Source organism: Theobroma cacao, chromosome 2, assembly GCF_000208745.1.
Source record: "Theobroma cacao cultivar B97-61/B2 chromosome 2, Criollo_cocoa_genome_V2, whole genome shotgun sequence".
Classification (NCBI taxonomy): domain Eukaryota; kingdom Viridiplantae; phylum Streptophyta; class Magnoliopsida; order Malvales; family Malvaceae; genus Theobroma; species Theobroma cacao.
Genome location: NC_030851.1, coordinates 9,205,775 through 9,218,505, shown reverse-complemented (window position 1 = coordinate 9,218,505; position 12,731 = coordinate 9,205,775). Strand labels below are relative to the sequence as shown.

General features: G+C 37.3%; 2 protein-coding genes across 3 annotated transcripts; both read left to right on the top strand.

Annotated features, from left to right (window-relative positions):
- Positions 1,200 to 6,193, top strand: LOC18608568 (G-type lectin S-receptor-like serine/threonine-protein kinase At4g03230). 2 transcript variants are annotated; one of them, XM_018115539.1, is made up of 8 exons: positions 1,200 to 2,498; positions 2,738 to 3,202; positions 3,588 to 3,746; positions 3,850 to 4,061; positions 4,148 to 4,358; positions 4,480 to 4,717; positions 4,805 to 4,955; positions 5,044 to 6,193. In XM_018115539.1, the coding sequence occupies exons 1-8, from the start codon at positions 1,205 to 1,207 to the stop codon at positions 5,350 to 5,352; spliced, it is 3,039 nt and encodes a 1,012-aa protein (XP_017971028.1). In that variant the 5' UTR covers positions 1,200 to 1,204; the 3' UTR covers positions 5,353 to 6,193. The 2 variants fall into 2 exon arrangements, with proteins under 2 accessions (XP_017971028.1, XP_017971030.1); XM_018115541.1 differs by lacking the exon at positions 5,044 to 6,193 and having other exon boundaries at positions 4,791 to 4,921.
- On the top strand, positions 8,880 to 9,745 carry LOC18608567 (calcium-binding protein PBP1). Its single transcript, XM_007043333.2, has one exon. It carries the CDS (start codon positions 9,196 to 9,198, stop codon positions 9,556 to 9,558), a length of 363 nt encoding a protein of 120 aa, XP_007043395.2. The 5' UTR covers positions 8,880 to 9,195; the 3' UTR covers positions 9,559 to 9,745.

Below are 12,731 nucleotides of genomic sequence, written 5' to 3'. Positions count from 1 at the left end.
ACTTAGGCCGGGGCTGGCGTTGCACTTCCTAGAAAGCCAGAAACATTGACAATAGTCTAAATGGGTCCTTGTCATCAAATATAAATAAGCAGAAATGAACAGAGGAAGCATATGGAGTCCCGCGTAATTATATCTTAATCACACAAGAAGACGAAGAAAAATAAAGTGAAGGGCCCCTCTTATGTAAAGATGAAAAGAAACAAAATCCAATGACCTTGACCTCTTTGGCCAAAACAAAGACCTTCCACCCCAGTTACTCCCCTGCCAAGCCTACCATGCGATCATTCAACTTAAGTACTGTAAATCACGATCTACAAATGCTTATTCTAGTAGTATTGTTTATACCCCTCTTCAATCTCTTCTAGTCTACTGAAGCATTCATTTAATTTGAAGCCTTTTCTCCCTCTCCCATTTGTTCGAATGTATGTAAGCTTTGCCTTGTTATTATACTACATGAAGTAAGTTACAAGTTGTTTTTGAGAGAGACATTGGAATTCAACTCATCCTTTTGCACCCTCTCTTTTTGCCTTCTTTTCCTGAATTTGACCACACGGTGTGCGATTTTGAGTGATTTAAGGTAAGCTGAAGAGTGAATATTTTTAACTGAGATCAAGATTTGGCCCCAAGATCAATTTAACTTGGCCACATCAAAAGACATTGCGAGTTTTGCCCAGGTATATAGACCAACAGTTGAATATTTTTTTTTTTGAAAGGCCAGTTGAATTTTGTTAGACTAACAACATTCAATCTTAAATAGAATTGGCGGTGCTGTCTTTCCCTTGGATAATATACCTGGAAAAGCATGAGAGTAATCGGTACGACAAACTTTTCTTTGTCAAATTTCCAAATCACGAAGGAAAACTCATTATTATATGATACTGTCGCTATTTGCTTTAGTTTAGTTTTTCAACTATGCGAATGCGACAATATTTCACCATCATCTTGGCAGTCGATTCCATGCACAGTATTAGCTGCTGACCAAGCTACCTTGTGATTGTGGGGGCGTTTTAGATAATGGAAAACAACAGCAGAGCACTTCTGCATAGAGAAGAGAATATGTAAATTTCTGCAGAACCTGTGGAAACAGGTGATTGGTAAGCCAATGAATGCCGCCTAGTTTTTATCTTCCATTATAATTATAAGCGAAAGAAGTAAGATCAAAAGGGAAAAAAAAAATCATTACTACATTGTTTGTAAGGCGCAGATGCTGCCCACACTCTTTTTGCACACATTTCTGTTCTGCACTTCTCTTCTATGTTCTTCAGCTAAAGAGACCATAACAGTAAACTGTTCGATCAGTGATGGAGAAGGAGATAGTCTAATTTCACCAGGAAAAAGATTTGAACTAGGATTTTTTACTCCTAATGGAAGCTCTAACACCAGGAGATACGTGGGGATATGGTATTATGGTTCAAATCAGCAAACAGTTGTATGGGTTGCCAATAGAGACAAACCACTTTTAGATGATAGCGGAGTCCTTGTTGTTTCGGAGGATGGCAACCTCAAGGTGCTGGATGGAAGTGGGAAATCTTTATGGACAACGAATCTTCAAGCAGTGTCTTCTGGATATAGAAAAGCCAAGTTAACAGATGCTGGGAACCTGATGCTGAGCGATAAAGAACAAGAAAACCACTCAGCAAGCATTATCTGGCAGAGTTTTGATAATCCAACTGATACATTTCTTCCAGGCATGAAAATGGATGGAGACATGATACTAACTTCTTGGAAAAGTTATGATGATCCAGCTCCAGGGAATTTCACATTTCAGATAGACCAAGAAAGAGTTAACCAATTTATCGTATGGAAAAGAACAACCAGGTATTGGAAAAGTGGTGTTTCGGGTAGATTCATTGGTCCGGATGGGATGCCCTCAGCCATGCCATCAGCAATTTCTTTCTTTTTGTCAAATTTTACCTCAGTTGTACTCCATAATGAGTCCATGCCTCATCTTACATCGTCATTATACAGTGATACAAGGTTGATTATCAGTTTCTCCGGTCAAATTCAGTATTTTAAGTGGGATTCTGAGAAGATCTGGGCCTTGATCTGGGCAGAGCCCAGAGATAAATGCAGTGTCTACAATGCATGCGGAAATTTTGGTAGCTGCAATAGTATTAATGACTTGACGTGCAAGTGTTTGCCTGGCTTTGCACCTAGCTCCGCGGAAAATTGGAATAGCCAGGATTATTTTGACGGATGCACTCGAAAGTCAAGGATATGTGACAAGAATGCTGCGAGTGACACATTCTTGAGTTTGAATATGATGGAAGTGGGGAATCCAGACTCTCAATTTAATGCTAAGAACGAGGTGGAATGCAAATTAGAGTGTCTTAACAACTGTCAGTGCCAGGCCTATTCGTATGAAGAACTTGATATAGTGCGACAAAGTGGGAGCACCATTGCTGCATGCTGGATATGGTTGGAAGATCTCAACAATATTCAGGAGGAGTATGAAGGTGGCCGTAACCTTAATGTCCGATTAGCAGTTTCTGATGTAGGTATAACTCTTTCCCTTCCGAAAATTGCTTAATTTCAGGACTCTTGAATGAATTTTGCTTAATGACAGTCCCCTTTCTGACTCAGATGCCATCTATAGATTAGATATGGCAATATACACCCTATAGAATGAGAAACTTAGATAAGTAGTCTTGTGTCCTATTTTGATTTTTTAATCGTTTTTCAATAAGAAATGACAAAGAGCTCATCATCTGAATTTCAAGTCATTCTATATCTGCAGAATCAACGAGAAGAAGTTGTGAGACTTGTGGTACAAACCTGATTCACTATCCACTTAGCACTGGGCCTAAATGTGGCGATGCCATGTACCTCAGTTTTCACTGCAACATCTCTTCAGGGGAAGTTACCTTTTATGCGCCCAGTGGCACCTTTAGAGTAACAAGCATTAATTCAGAAACACGAAAATTTATCATTCAAACCAATGACGCAAATGATTGTAAGGCTGGAAATTCAGGGGACAATTTCTTTCAGTTCAAGCAGCCATCGCCCTTCCATGTTACTAGTAGGTGCAATGCAGAAGAAGTAGAGATAGGCTGGGATCCTCCTCCAGAACCAACTTGCTCTTCACCTACAGATTGCAAAGATTGGCCAAATTCATCTTGTAATGTAACAAGCAACGGAAAGAAAAGGTGCCTCTGCAATGAAAGCTTTCGATGGGATAACTTGAGCCTGAATTGCACTGAAGGTAAGAATGATTTAATTAACTAACTAATTCAATGGACGCCATGATTTGCCATACAGAAGTTTAGTTTGTTTTCTTGATAATGAATGAATTAAATCATTTATGCTTAGGGAAATGGTACTGCAAAGGTTCAATTCGATTAATTGCCAACCTGCATATTCTAATGTCCAGAGTCAACTTAGCACGGCAATCTTTCATTAATATGTTTAGTAATAACGCTCAGACCAAAACTCTGAAGATTGATGCAAATAACTTTCGTTTAGCTTTGGCATTAGTATCATCTAATATCACTTTCTAAATATGCTTGCCAGAAAGGCAGAGATAGAATTATATACATGTGACCTAGATTTATATATGAAAAATGGTCCATAATTCTTTACTCTTGTAGACCGTGGTTACAGAAAAAAGAGATACAAGTCTTTCACCAGAAAGATGGCCTTAGCTCTGATCCTCGTAATAGCTTTTCTGAGCGGAGTTGTTCTAATCATTCTGTCAAGCACCATTGTTTATGTTTACTTGCAGAGGAGAAAACTGGCCGAGGGAGAAGGTAATTAGCAGCCGCTTGTTTTTTTTTTTTTTCAGAAAATGAATCACAAAATTTAGGGCTATTCAATTTGGTTGCAAGGTATAAGGTTTATCTTTGAATATAGGGATCTGGGGAAACAATCACAGAAATTCTGCACTGCACTTGTACGACAGTGCGAGACATGTCAAAGACTTGATTGATTCAGGACGGTTTAAAGAAGATGATACAGACCGTATAGAGGTGCCATTTTTTCAGTTAGAAAGTATACTAGCTGCTACGAATTACTTCTCTAACGCAAATAAGCTGGGGCAAGGTGGATTTGGGGCTGTTTACAAGGTAATAGCCCTTAATTTACTGCTCTTTAAAACTCCTTAATTTTTCTAGTTAAAAATGGAATGCTGAATATGGGACTCTACTACCAGGGAAAGTTTCCCGAAGGGAGAGAAATTGCTGTAAAGAGGCTCTCAAGCGGTTCAGGACAAGGTTTAGAGGAATTCAAAAATGAAGTTGTGCTGATTGCAAGACTTCAACATCGAAATCTTGTTAGACTTTTAGGCTATTGTGTTGCAGGAGATGAAAAGATGTTACTTTATGAATATATGCCTAATAAAAGCTTAGACTCCTTCATATTTGGTGAGTATTCACAACGATTTCTAATGTTTATTAGTATTATAAATTATCTTAACATATGATTCCATAGAAACTGAGTAGTTACTAAAGATATGTTCTTGAATGGAAATGAGAACCTTACAAGATCGGAAGCTAAGCATTCTGTTGGACTGGGATATGCGATACCGCGTCATTTCGGGAATTGCTCGAGGCCTTCTATATCTCCACCAAGATTCAAGGTTGAGGATAATTCACAGAGATCTGAAAACGAGCAACATTCTTTTAGACGAGGAGATGAATCCCAAAATTTCTGACTTTGGCTTGGCAAGGATTTTTGGTGGCAAAGAAACTGCTGCAAACACAAATAGAGTGGTTGGAACTTAGTAAGTTATACTTGAATGATAGAAGCATAAAACCTGATTGATTATAGTGGTAAAACAGTTTCTAATCTCTCAGTTTTGATGAGGCAGTGGCTACATGTCCCCTGAGTACGCACTAGACGGACTTTTCTCATTCAAATCAGATGTCTTTAGCTTTGGTGTTGTTGTAATTGAGGTCATCACTGGAAAGAGGAACGCAGGATTTTACCAGACTGAACAGTCTTTGAGCCTTCTGGGCTATGTAAGTTATGTTCCATTTTTCTAACCATTTTAACATCCTGATCTTACTCACTACCTAATACCAATTTGCATATTACAACTGTTCCCAGGCATGGCATTTGTGGAAAGCAGACAAGGCATTAGATTTGTTGGACCAGACACTGCGTGGAAGTTGCAATGCAGACGAACTTCTAATGTGTCTAACTGTTGGGCTCTTGTGCGTACAAGAAGACCCGAGCGATCGCCCCACCATGTCACAGGTAGTTTTCATGCTTGGCAGCGAAATTGCGTCTCTTCCAGCTCCAAAACAACCAGCATTCGTAGTCAGGCGGTGCCCTTCTAGCAAAGCTTCTTCATCTAGCAAACCAGAGACATTTTCCCATAATGAGCTAACCGTTACTTTAGAACATGGTAGATAGTAAAAGTACAAGGCTCCAAAAACGTCATTTCTACAAGTATAGGAAGCAAATTTTATGTTTATCAATACTTGTTGTGTTTAATTTTGCTTGAGCATTACCTGCATTTGGCAGTTTCTGCTCAAGAATTTCCTATTTATTCAAGATTATCTTATTTTTAAGCTCCAAGCAACATTTTTGCTGCCAGCCGAACATTCTATCCCTGATTGTCTCTCCAGTGACATGCAAAACCTTTTGTCAAATGCACAGTTTCTGCTGAGATGATCCTATGATGTTATCCTCACTTCAGAGCATAACAGACCAGGATCAACTCGCTCTGTTTCGGCACAGGGGAGTGTTTCTGGCTCCCTCGAGAGTTTTTACAATGAAATTTCAGAAAAAAGTTGCGGATAAGTTGGCTAAAGAAGAGGTTTATAGGCAGCAGGATCTTCTGCGGATATATGAAACCGGTGAGGAAAATTCTAGCTGGTGAAGTATTGAATGTCTTGCAATCTGTCACCGGGTGGCTGATGTTCTGCTATTGAATTGATGATTTTTGTGCTTCTTGATTGTCTCTAAAAGTTTTTTGTGGTTTTTAAGGGTAGGAAGGGTCGGGTTCTATTTTGTTCTACTGCCATGACTTGATGCGTTGTGTATAGGCAGGATTGTGTATGTATCAGTCATGGGAAGTGTATAGCTGTCAGATTTTTGTATAGCAGATTTTAGTGGGTAGCTATGAGTAAGATTTGGGGAATATACCTGCTTTTTGTGCCCAGGTATAGTCCACGAATCACTGGTTCTTCACTGATGTATTTTGAAGGGGATTATTCCACCCTTCTTTGCAATGAAACTCCAATCTTTCAAAAAAAAAAAAAAGTGATGTGCAAACCTATCTAATTCTACGTTAGCAATTGAGAGGAAAATTAAGATTCTCGAGCTAGGGGCACATGCCCCTGGCTAAAGTGTTGGGTGGAGTGGCTCTTAATCCCAGATTTGAGCCCTTCTAGACTCTAGGCTTGTAACCTAAAATTTTCGAAGAGATCTTCTTGGTAACTTGACCATGCTCACTACGAAACTTTCAAAAGCTTAGGCAAACTGAATTTGCAGCTCTATTTAATTTGATGGCTATCTCACTTCAAGAACAAAAGAACCAATTTCGATTCCCCATGCTCCAAATTCATTGTTAAAAACAAACGATCGGGCTATATTTCTTTCTTTCTTTTAGGAGCTTAGGATTATGGTGAATATGTAGTTGTACAAGAATTACTTGCTGAATTATTGCCATCTGGAGTTTGGACATCTCTAGCACCATATCTTGGGCTTCAACCCAAATTCTGTGATTGTCAGCTTGCTATTGACTGTTAATGCTAAACGCACGTTGGCCTAATAGTACTTCTCTTTGCTGTGGCACTCCAGCCCACTGATCTTGCCGGCAGGGTTCCAATCCATCCCTCGGTTGGCCAGCTCCCATTATATTTTAGAAAGACTTCAAAGCTTCGAAGTTGAATGTCAATTTATTAATTTAATTTTTATTAATAATATATATAAATTTATTTTAATTAAATATTTAACAAGTATGGATGACACGGATTTAGATAACAATTCAAAAAATTTATAAGACATTTATAAGATTTGAGCACTTAAATAATAAAATAAATACGTTACCTGTTGATATTTCTACTTGTAATACTGACAAATAGTGACAAATTCTTTCTGATATACCCTCTTTAGATCCGAATAAATGTGAAATTTCTTGCTGGACTATGGTATTATAGACATAGTAGGAACATCGAAAGCTATAAATAACAAAATAATCAGATAGGAGAATAACTCTAAATTAACATTTTAGAATAAAAACTTGTTTTTAAGTTTTTTGTTTTTTCTCTTTTGATCAGTTCTTTCTAACGGAAAAATTTTGGATTTTCAATTCTAAAGAATTTGATTTTAAACTTTGAGAAACGAATTGGTGAGAATTATCTCTTAAATATATAGTTAATTTAATATATAACTGTGGGGGAAATAAAAAGGGCCTGATCAAGCAAATGAGAAACTGCTGGGGGCTCAGGGTGAAAAGAGAAGAAATCAATACCCGTTTGACAAAATTAATTAATGAGGTTGAATGCAAGCTAATAGCTATATTAATATTGGGCATCGTCGTGTTCATCAGAAATGTCAAAATGCCGACTGAGAAGTCATCAAAAAGAGGTCTCTCTTCCAATCCAGTGAACACCATGTGTTTGTCATTCGTGCATTAACTTTGTTTATTTGGTGTTGACAGACAGACAGACAGGTGTTAGCGGTTTACCCTGTACGCGTAGAATACGCGTATAATTACTTCGTGCGGGTTGGAGGGATGATTCACGCTACTTTCCTAGGTTTTCCCCTCCCCTCTCATTGCCTTCCCTGAAAGGAAATTCATCAGGTATCGTGCTACTGCTTAATTTGTTCACAAAAGTTGACTTGGGTACGTATTCCTATTCACACCACCTTAATTACTTCCTCATTTCGGATAGCTTTTGCGTCAAAAAATTAATAATATGAAACCTTTTGCATCGAGTAGCTTTATTCTGTTCATAAACAAGTTCGGTTTTATGACAGACCGTTTTCCAATTCTTTTTACTCTTAATTAAATATTAAAATCTACTTTTAGACCTACATGACTACTTCTTCAACACTATATCCCAATAATTCAATTTGTACCTAGCTAAAATTTTATGACCACCAGCTTTACGCAAACTGTAACTTAATGATGTTTTGGTTGTTTGTTTGGAACAATCCATAAAAATCAATTCATCAAATAGTTTTTTAAAGAACAAATTAATGCAATACAGTCATTTCTTCTCGTGAAAGAAAATATGAATCCGGAAAAGAAAATGAAGGTTCCCCGGAAGGAAAGTTTGGTTTGGATAACAGGGCATGAATGCATGAAGTTTCTCAGCGCAGTACCCACCCGCACAAGCTACATATTTTATATTTCAAACATGTAATCCATTGCATATATTTTTATAAAATTTCAACCTCAATTATTGGTTTTCTGCCGAGGAAGATGAAGAGCGGTAAAATTATCATATGCATTCTTCATGTGACAAGGAATTGTGTATTTCTCAATTGCAACCAACTTTCCGAGAAAAACCAAAAGACTTCTTATCATCCTATCCTCCTTTATGAATTGTCACCCATATTTTCCCAAAATCTTCGCAAAACTTTCTCAAGAAGGAAGCCATTAAGCTTCGTTATTAAGTTCTTATCCTGAAATTGCTCATGAAACCACCAAAAAGACTCCAATTTTGTCAAGGAACGCACTGACTCCATGTTTTCCATAGTATATTAATTTTCCGATTTCAATTAATTGCGTCTCCATACACTTTTATGTGAACAAAGTTAATTATAAACTGCAAACCAACCGTCCGGCCCCAGTGACGAAAGTCAATCTGAAAAGCCAAGCAGAAAGCTTCCAAATTGACGATGTTACCCTCAGAGCTTTGACCTAAATTACAACAATTACCCCTCATGAAACTACTTTACCCTGTCAAATCTTATTTCAAGTCAAAAGCAGACAGAGGAAACATTAAAAAATCCAAAAAAAAAAAAAAAACAGAACAAAACGAAAGTACCCCTGACAACTTCTCCGAAACAGAGGCAGTTCCAGCTCTGCAAGAATCAAAGCCGACCCGCAAGAAAGTTTTGTGTTCCTTTGCTGTCATACATTGGGAGAACATAACCCCTTCTCTTTCCAAGAAAACCTCCTCATCTCTTCTCCCTTGTATATATATATATATATATTGCACTCTTAAAATACCCCAACGCATCTCAAATACAGAAATATATATTTTTTTGTAGAAATCAAAAATATCAATCCAAGGATCAATGGCAGGGTTTGGTAAAACAGCTTCTGATTTCGAGGATTTATTGCCAGCGATGGCTGAGAAGCTGGGTGGAGAGGGGCTAATAAGGGAGCTGTGTAATGGGTTCAGGCTGTTGATGGACAAGGAGAAGGAGGTCATCACCGTGGAGAGCTTGAAGAGGAATGCGGCAATGCTGGGGTTGCAAGATTTGAGAGACGATGAACTTGAGAGCATGGTGAGAGAAGGTGATCTGGATGGTGACGGGGTTCTCAATGAGATGGAGTTCTGCGTATTGATGTTCAGATTAAGCCCTGGATTGATGGAAGAGTCCCAGTTGTTGCTTGAGGAGATTCTTGAAGACGAGCTCAGAACTGCTGGCTTCTAATAGGAGTTTATTTTGGCCCCGCCCTTTTTTTCTTCTTTTTCTTTTTTCTTTTTTCATTTTTCTCATAGGTGACAAAAAGGGCAATGGGCAAACACTATGGATTAATATTTGTTAAGGAGTACATTTATCTTCTCATCTGTTGTCAAATAATACATTTTTTTGGCATAAAGTAGCTTAATATTCTTTTTACCGGCCGGCTCCCATTTAATTTTCTCCTTTCTTTATTTTTTGATCTGATAGGTAGGTATTTAATGGACCAACTCAAATCCGAATAAAAGAAACCCAAATCATTTCGAACCAACTGTTAATAAGCCATATTTATTTAATGGTCCTGTTATGATTCTTTTCCAGGGGTGATGAACTTTTAAGTGTTGAATTTGAAGCATTGGATCTTGATTCTTGGAAAGATTTTTTCTTTTAAAGTACCAGGGGTTTCTTTCCTATTTTTCAGATAGTCGAGTTTTTAATACGTCCAGCATTCAATTTACTTCTAGAGCCAATCGCCAACTTAGGTGAGTCAATATTCCCCCTTGCACTGCCTTTTGCCTAACATTGTTTCAAAAATATTAATCGTTGCCGTTGGATATACTATTCCTAATTGCTATACAATATTTTGTTATATAATCACCAGAAAGTTCTTTTTATTTTTTTTAAAAAATGTTTTGTTATAAATATAGTTTGCTCCATTTCTAATGCATTAATTCAACCAGGAATCATCCAGATTATGTTCGGTCCATGTCTACTGAACCAATCATAAGACAGAAATAATTAGTGGTGTATATAAAACTCAGTATAGATTGATCTAGCAATATTTAATTTCTGGTTGCTAAATTCTGTACCACCACGACCTCATTATTTTACATGTATATATAAATAGCTTCCTTCTTATTTGGATTTGGTCTCAACTCTCTATTGTAGACTATTTATAAGGAGATCTAGATTAGTAAGACTTTGGAAAATGGTGGAAATACCAACAGAGGCAGCCGCGGGTCGCTGCTGCTGCTGGTGGGTTTTCTTTTTCTTTTAATTGTCAATGCCAACTTTGAACTGTAAGTATTAGCTTTGGTCAAAAAGGGTGGGTAGTTGTCCAGGCACAAGGTCAGGTGATGCCTAGTGTGAACTGTGAAGCCCAGTGGCATTAGGAGAAGTGTAGTGCGGTTGCTAATTAAGCTATTCCTCCGCCCCATCTATACAATAATTTATAGGATTATGAAAGCCATAGTTAAGTCTTCATTTTTTTTTAAAACTCATCTTGGATGGCTGTATTACATGCTTGAAGTAAGATACCACCTTAACCAAGGGATGAATGGAGAAATTTCAAAACCAAAGTTCGTTATAGGTCTGCCACTAAACTGAAACATCTCTAAATTGCACAGTTACTTGAACATACGGGAACATTTATATGGAGTACAGAGTATAGAAAAGAAAGCATGCATTTCAATAAAACATTGTCTTTTCACTTATAATAAGAAATGAGGTAAATAATTTTTTTATAGAAAATAGGGTAAATAATTAAATATAAGTTGAATTTATAAGAGGTTGTATAATTCTCTTAGAGATTGGGTTTTTCAATGCGTAGATGTAGATTAGATTAAAATATTACTATATTATGAATATAGGGTAAGCTTTTCATGAAGTCAAAAAATGACAATTAATTATGAATATATAGGTTCTCATGAAGCCAACAAATGCTCTTGGTAAGCAGTACAAGCAAATGTTCAGCATGGATGGGGTAAGCTCTTATTCTATCGTTGATCGAGAAAATTTTGTACCTTTTTCTGTTAGGCCTTTTCTCCTTTCATTGATTTTTTTTTTCAATTACTATAAACAAAATTAATAATCTGAATCAAGTTTAGATTGAAGTTTACAACAAAACACCCTAACTAACTTTTGGAGATAAAAAAAATGAGAGAGAGTCTGAGGGGAATGACAAGAGATTCTATAAGGGTGATAGAGAGAAGCTGAGGGAGAGTGAGAGGATTAAGGGGTAATCAGAGCTAAGGGATTTCAAATGAAGGTAACGGTTTAGGGAAAGGTTGAGCAATCGAACCATTAGAGCTATTGACAAGTAGAGAGCATCCTTGTTCATGGTGTTTGTGGGGAATCTAAGCACTCGGGTGCTGCAATCAATAGTGAGAGTGATATTTGAAGAGTATGGCAGGGTCATGGATGTTTTCATTTCTAAGAGTAAATTTTTGGTAAGGACAAGAGATTTTAAATTTGCTTTTATGAGGTTCCAGATTAGAGAGGGTTTGGAGAGGGCGATAGAAGGGGGCAATGGAAGATTGATCGATAGGTGTAAGATCTTTGTCAGGGAAGCCATGCTCGATTGAAAAAAAAATCCCAAGGTGTGTTGAAGGGTGTTCAGGCCATGGTGATACCGCAATAGCAAAGGTTGCTTAAGGATTCCAGATCATACAGGGAGTTGCTGATTGGAACAGATCTAGATTTTGAAAAAGGAGAAATCTTGGCAAATTATTTACCTAAAGGGAAGGATATAGAAGAAAGGGAAATTTTAGTTGATTATAGATTAAAAGGTAAGGTGTCGACAAGAGAGACGGCAAATCTGGATGGTTTGGACGGTTAAATACCGTTGGTATAGGATAGTGAGTTACCAAAGATGGAGATGGAGATGGAATGGCTACACAAGAGTGTTATTGGAGTTCTCAGACAAGAGTTTTCGCTTCAACAGGTGTAGTTGGTGTTGTTCATGGAAAAAATCTAGGTAAAGGTAGCTCGGATCAAAGGCTCAATGTCCTGGTAACTTTCGATTGCAGAGAAAACATGGAGGCCATCATTAACAAGTATCAAGATTTATATGAATTGTGGTTTGAGAGTCTAACACCCTATAAGGAGTGTAAGTCTGTTGATAAAAAATTGCAATGGTTGAAATTTGAGAATGTCCCTATTCACTTTTGGCCTGAGAAGTTTTTTAAATTGTTGGTAGAAAAATGGGGTAAAGTTGGGGTATTTGATAAGGATATGGTGTTGAAGAACTAGTTTGAAGTTGGTCAAGTGTTCGTTAAAGTGAATAGAGAAACCTAGTTTCCACTTTACTTGAAAGTTTATGTGGATAGGTTCTGATTTGATGTTTCTATATTTGTGGTTGATATGAGTGAAAAAGAGTTATAAGAAAAAGCCCAAATAACTTGTCAAAGTTCACCCAATTATGC

Coding starts and splice junctions, on each gene's coding strand:
- LOC18608568 (XM_018115539.1), top strand. CDS start 1,205: ATGCTGCCCACACTCTTTTTGCACACATTTCTGTTCTGCACTTCTCTT. Junction 3,747..3,849: donor AAAACTGGCCGAGGGAGAAG/GTAATTAGCAGC, acceptor CTTTGAATATAG/GGATCTGGGGAAACAATCAC. Junction 4,956..5,043: donor CTTTGAGCCTTCTGGGCTAT/GTAAGTTATGTT, acceptor AACTGTTCCCAG/GCATGGCATTTGTGGAAAGC.
- LOC18608567 (XM_007043333.2), top strand. CDS start 9,196: ATGGCAGGGTTTGGTAAAACAGCTTCTGATTTCGAGGATTTATTGCCA.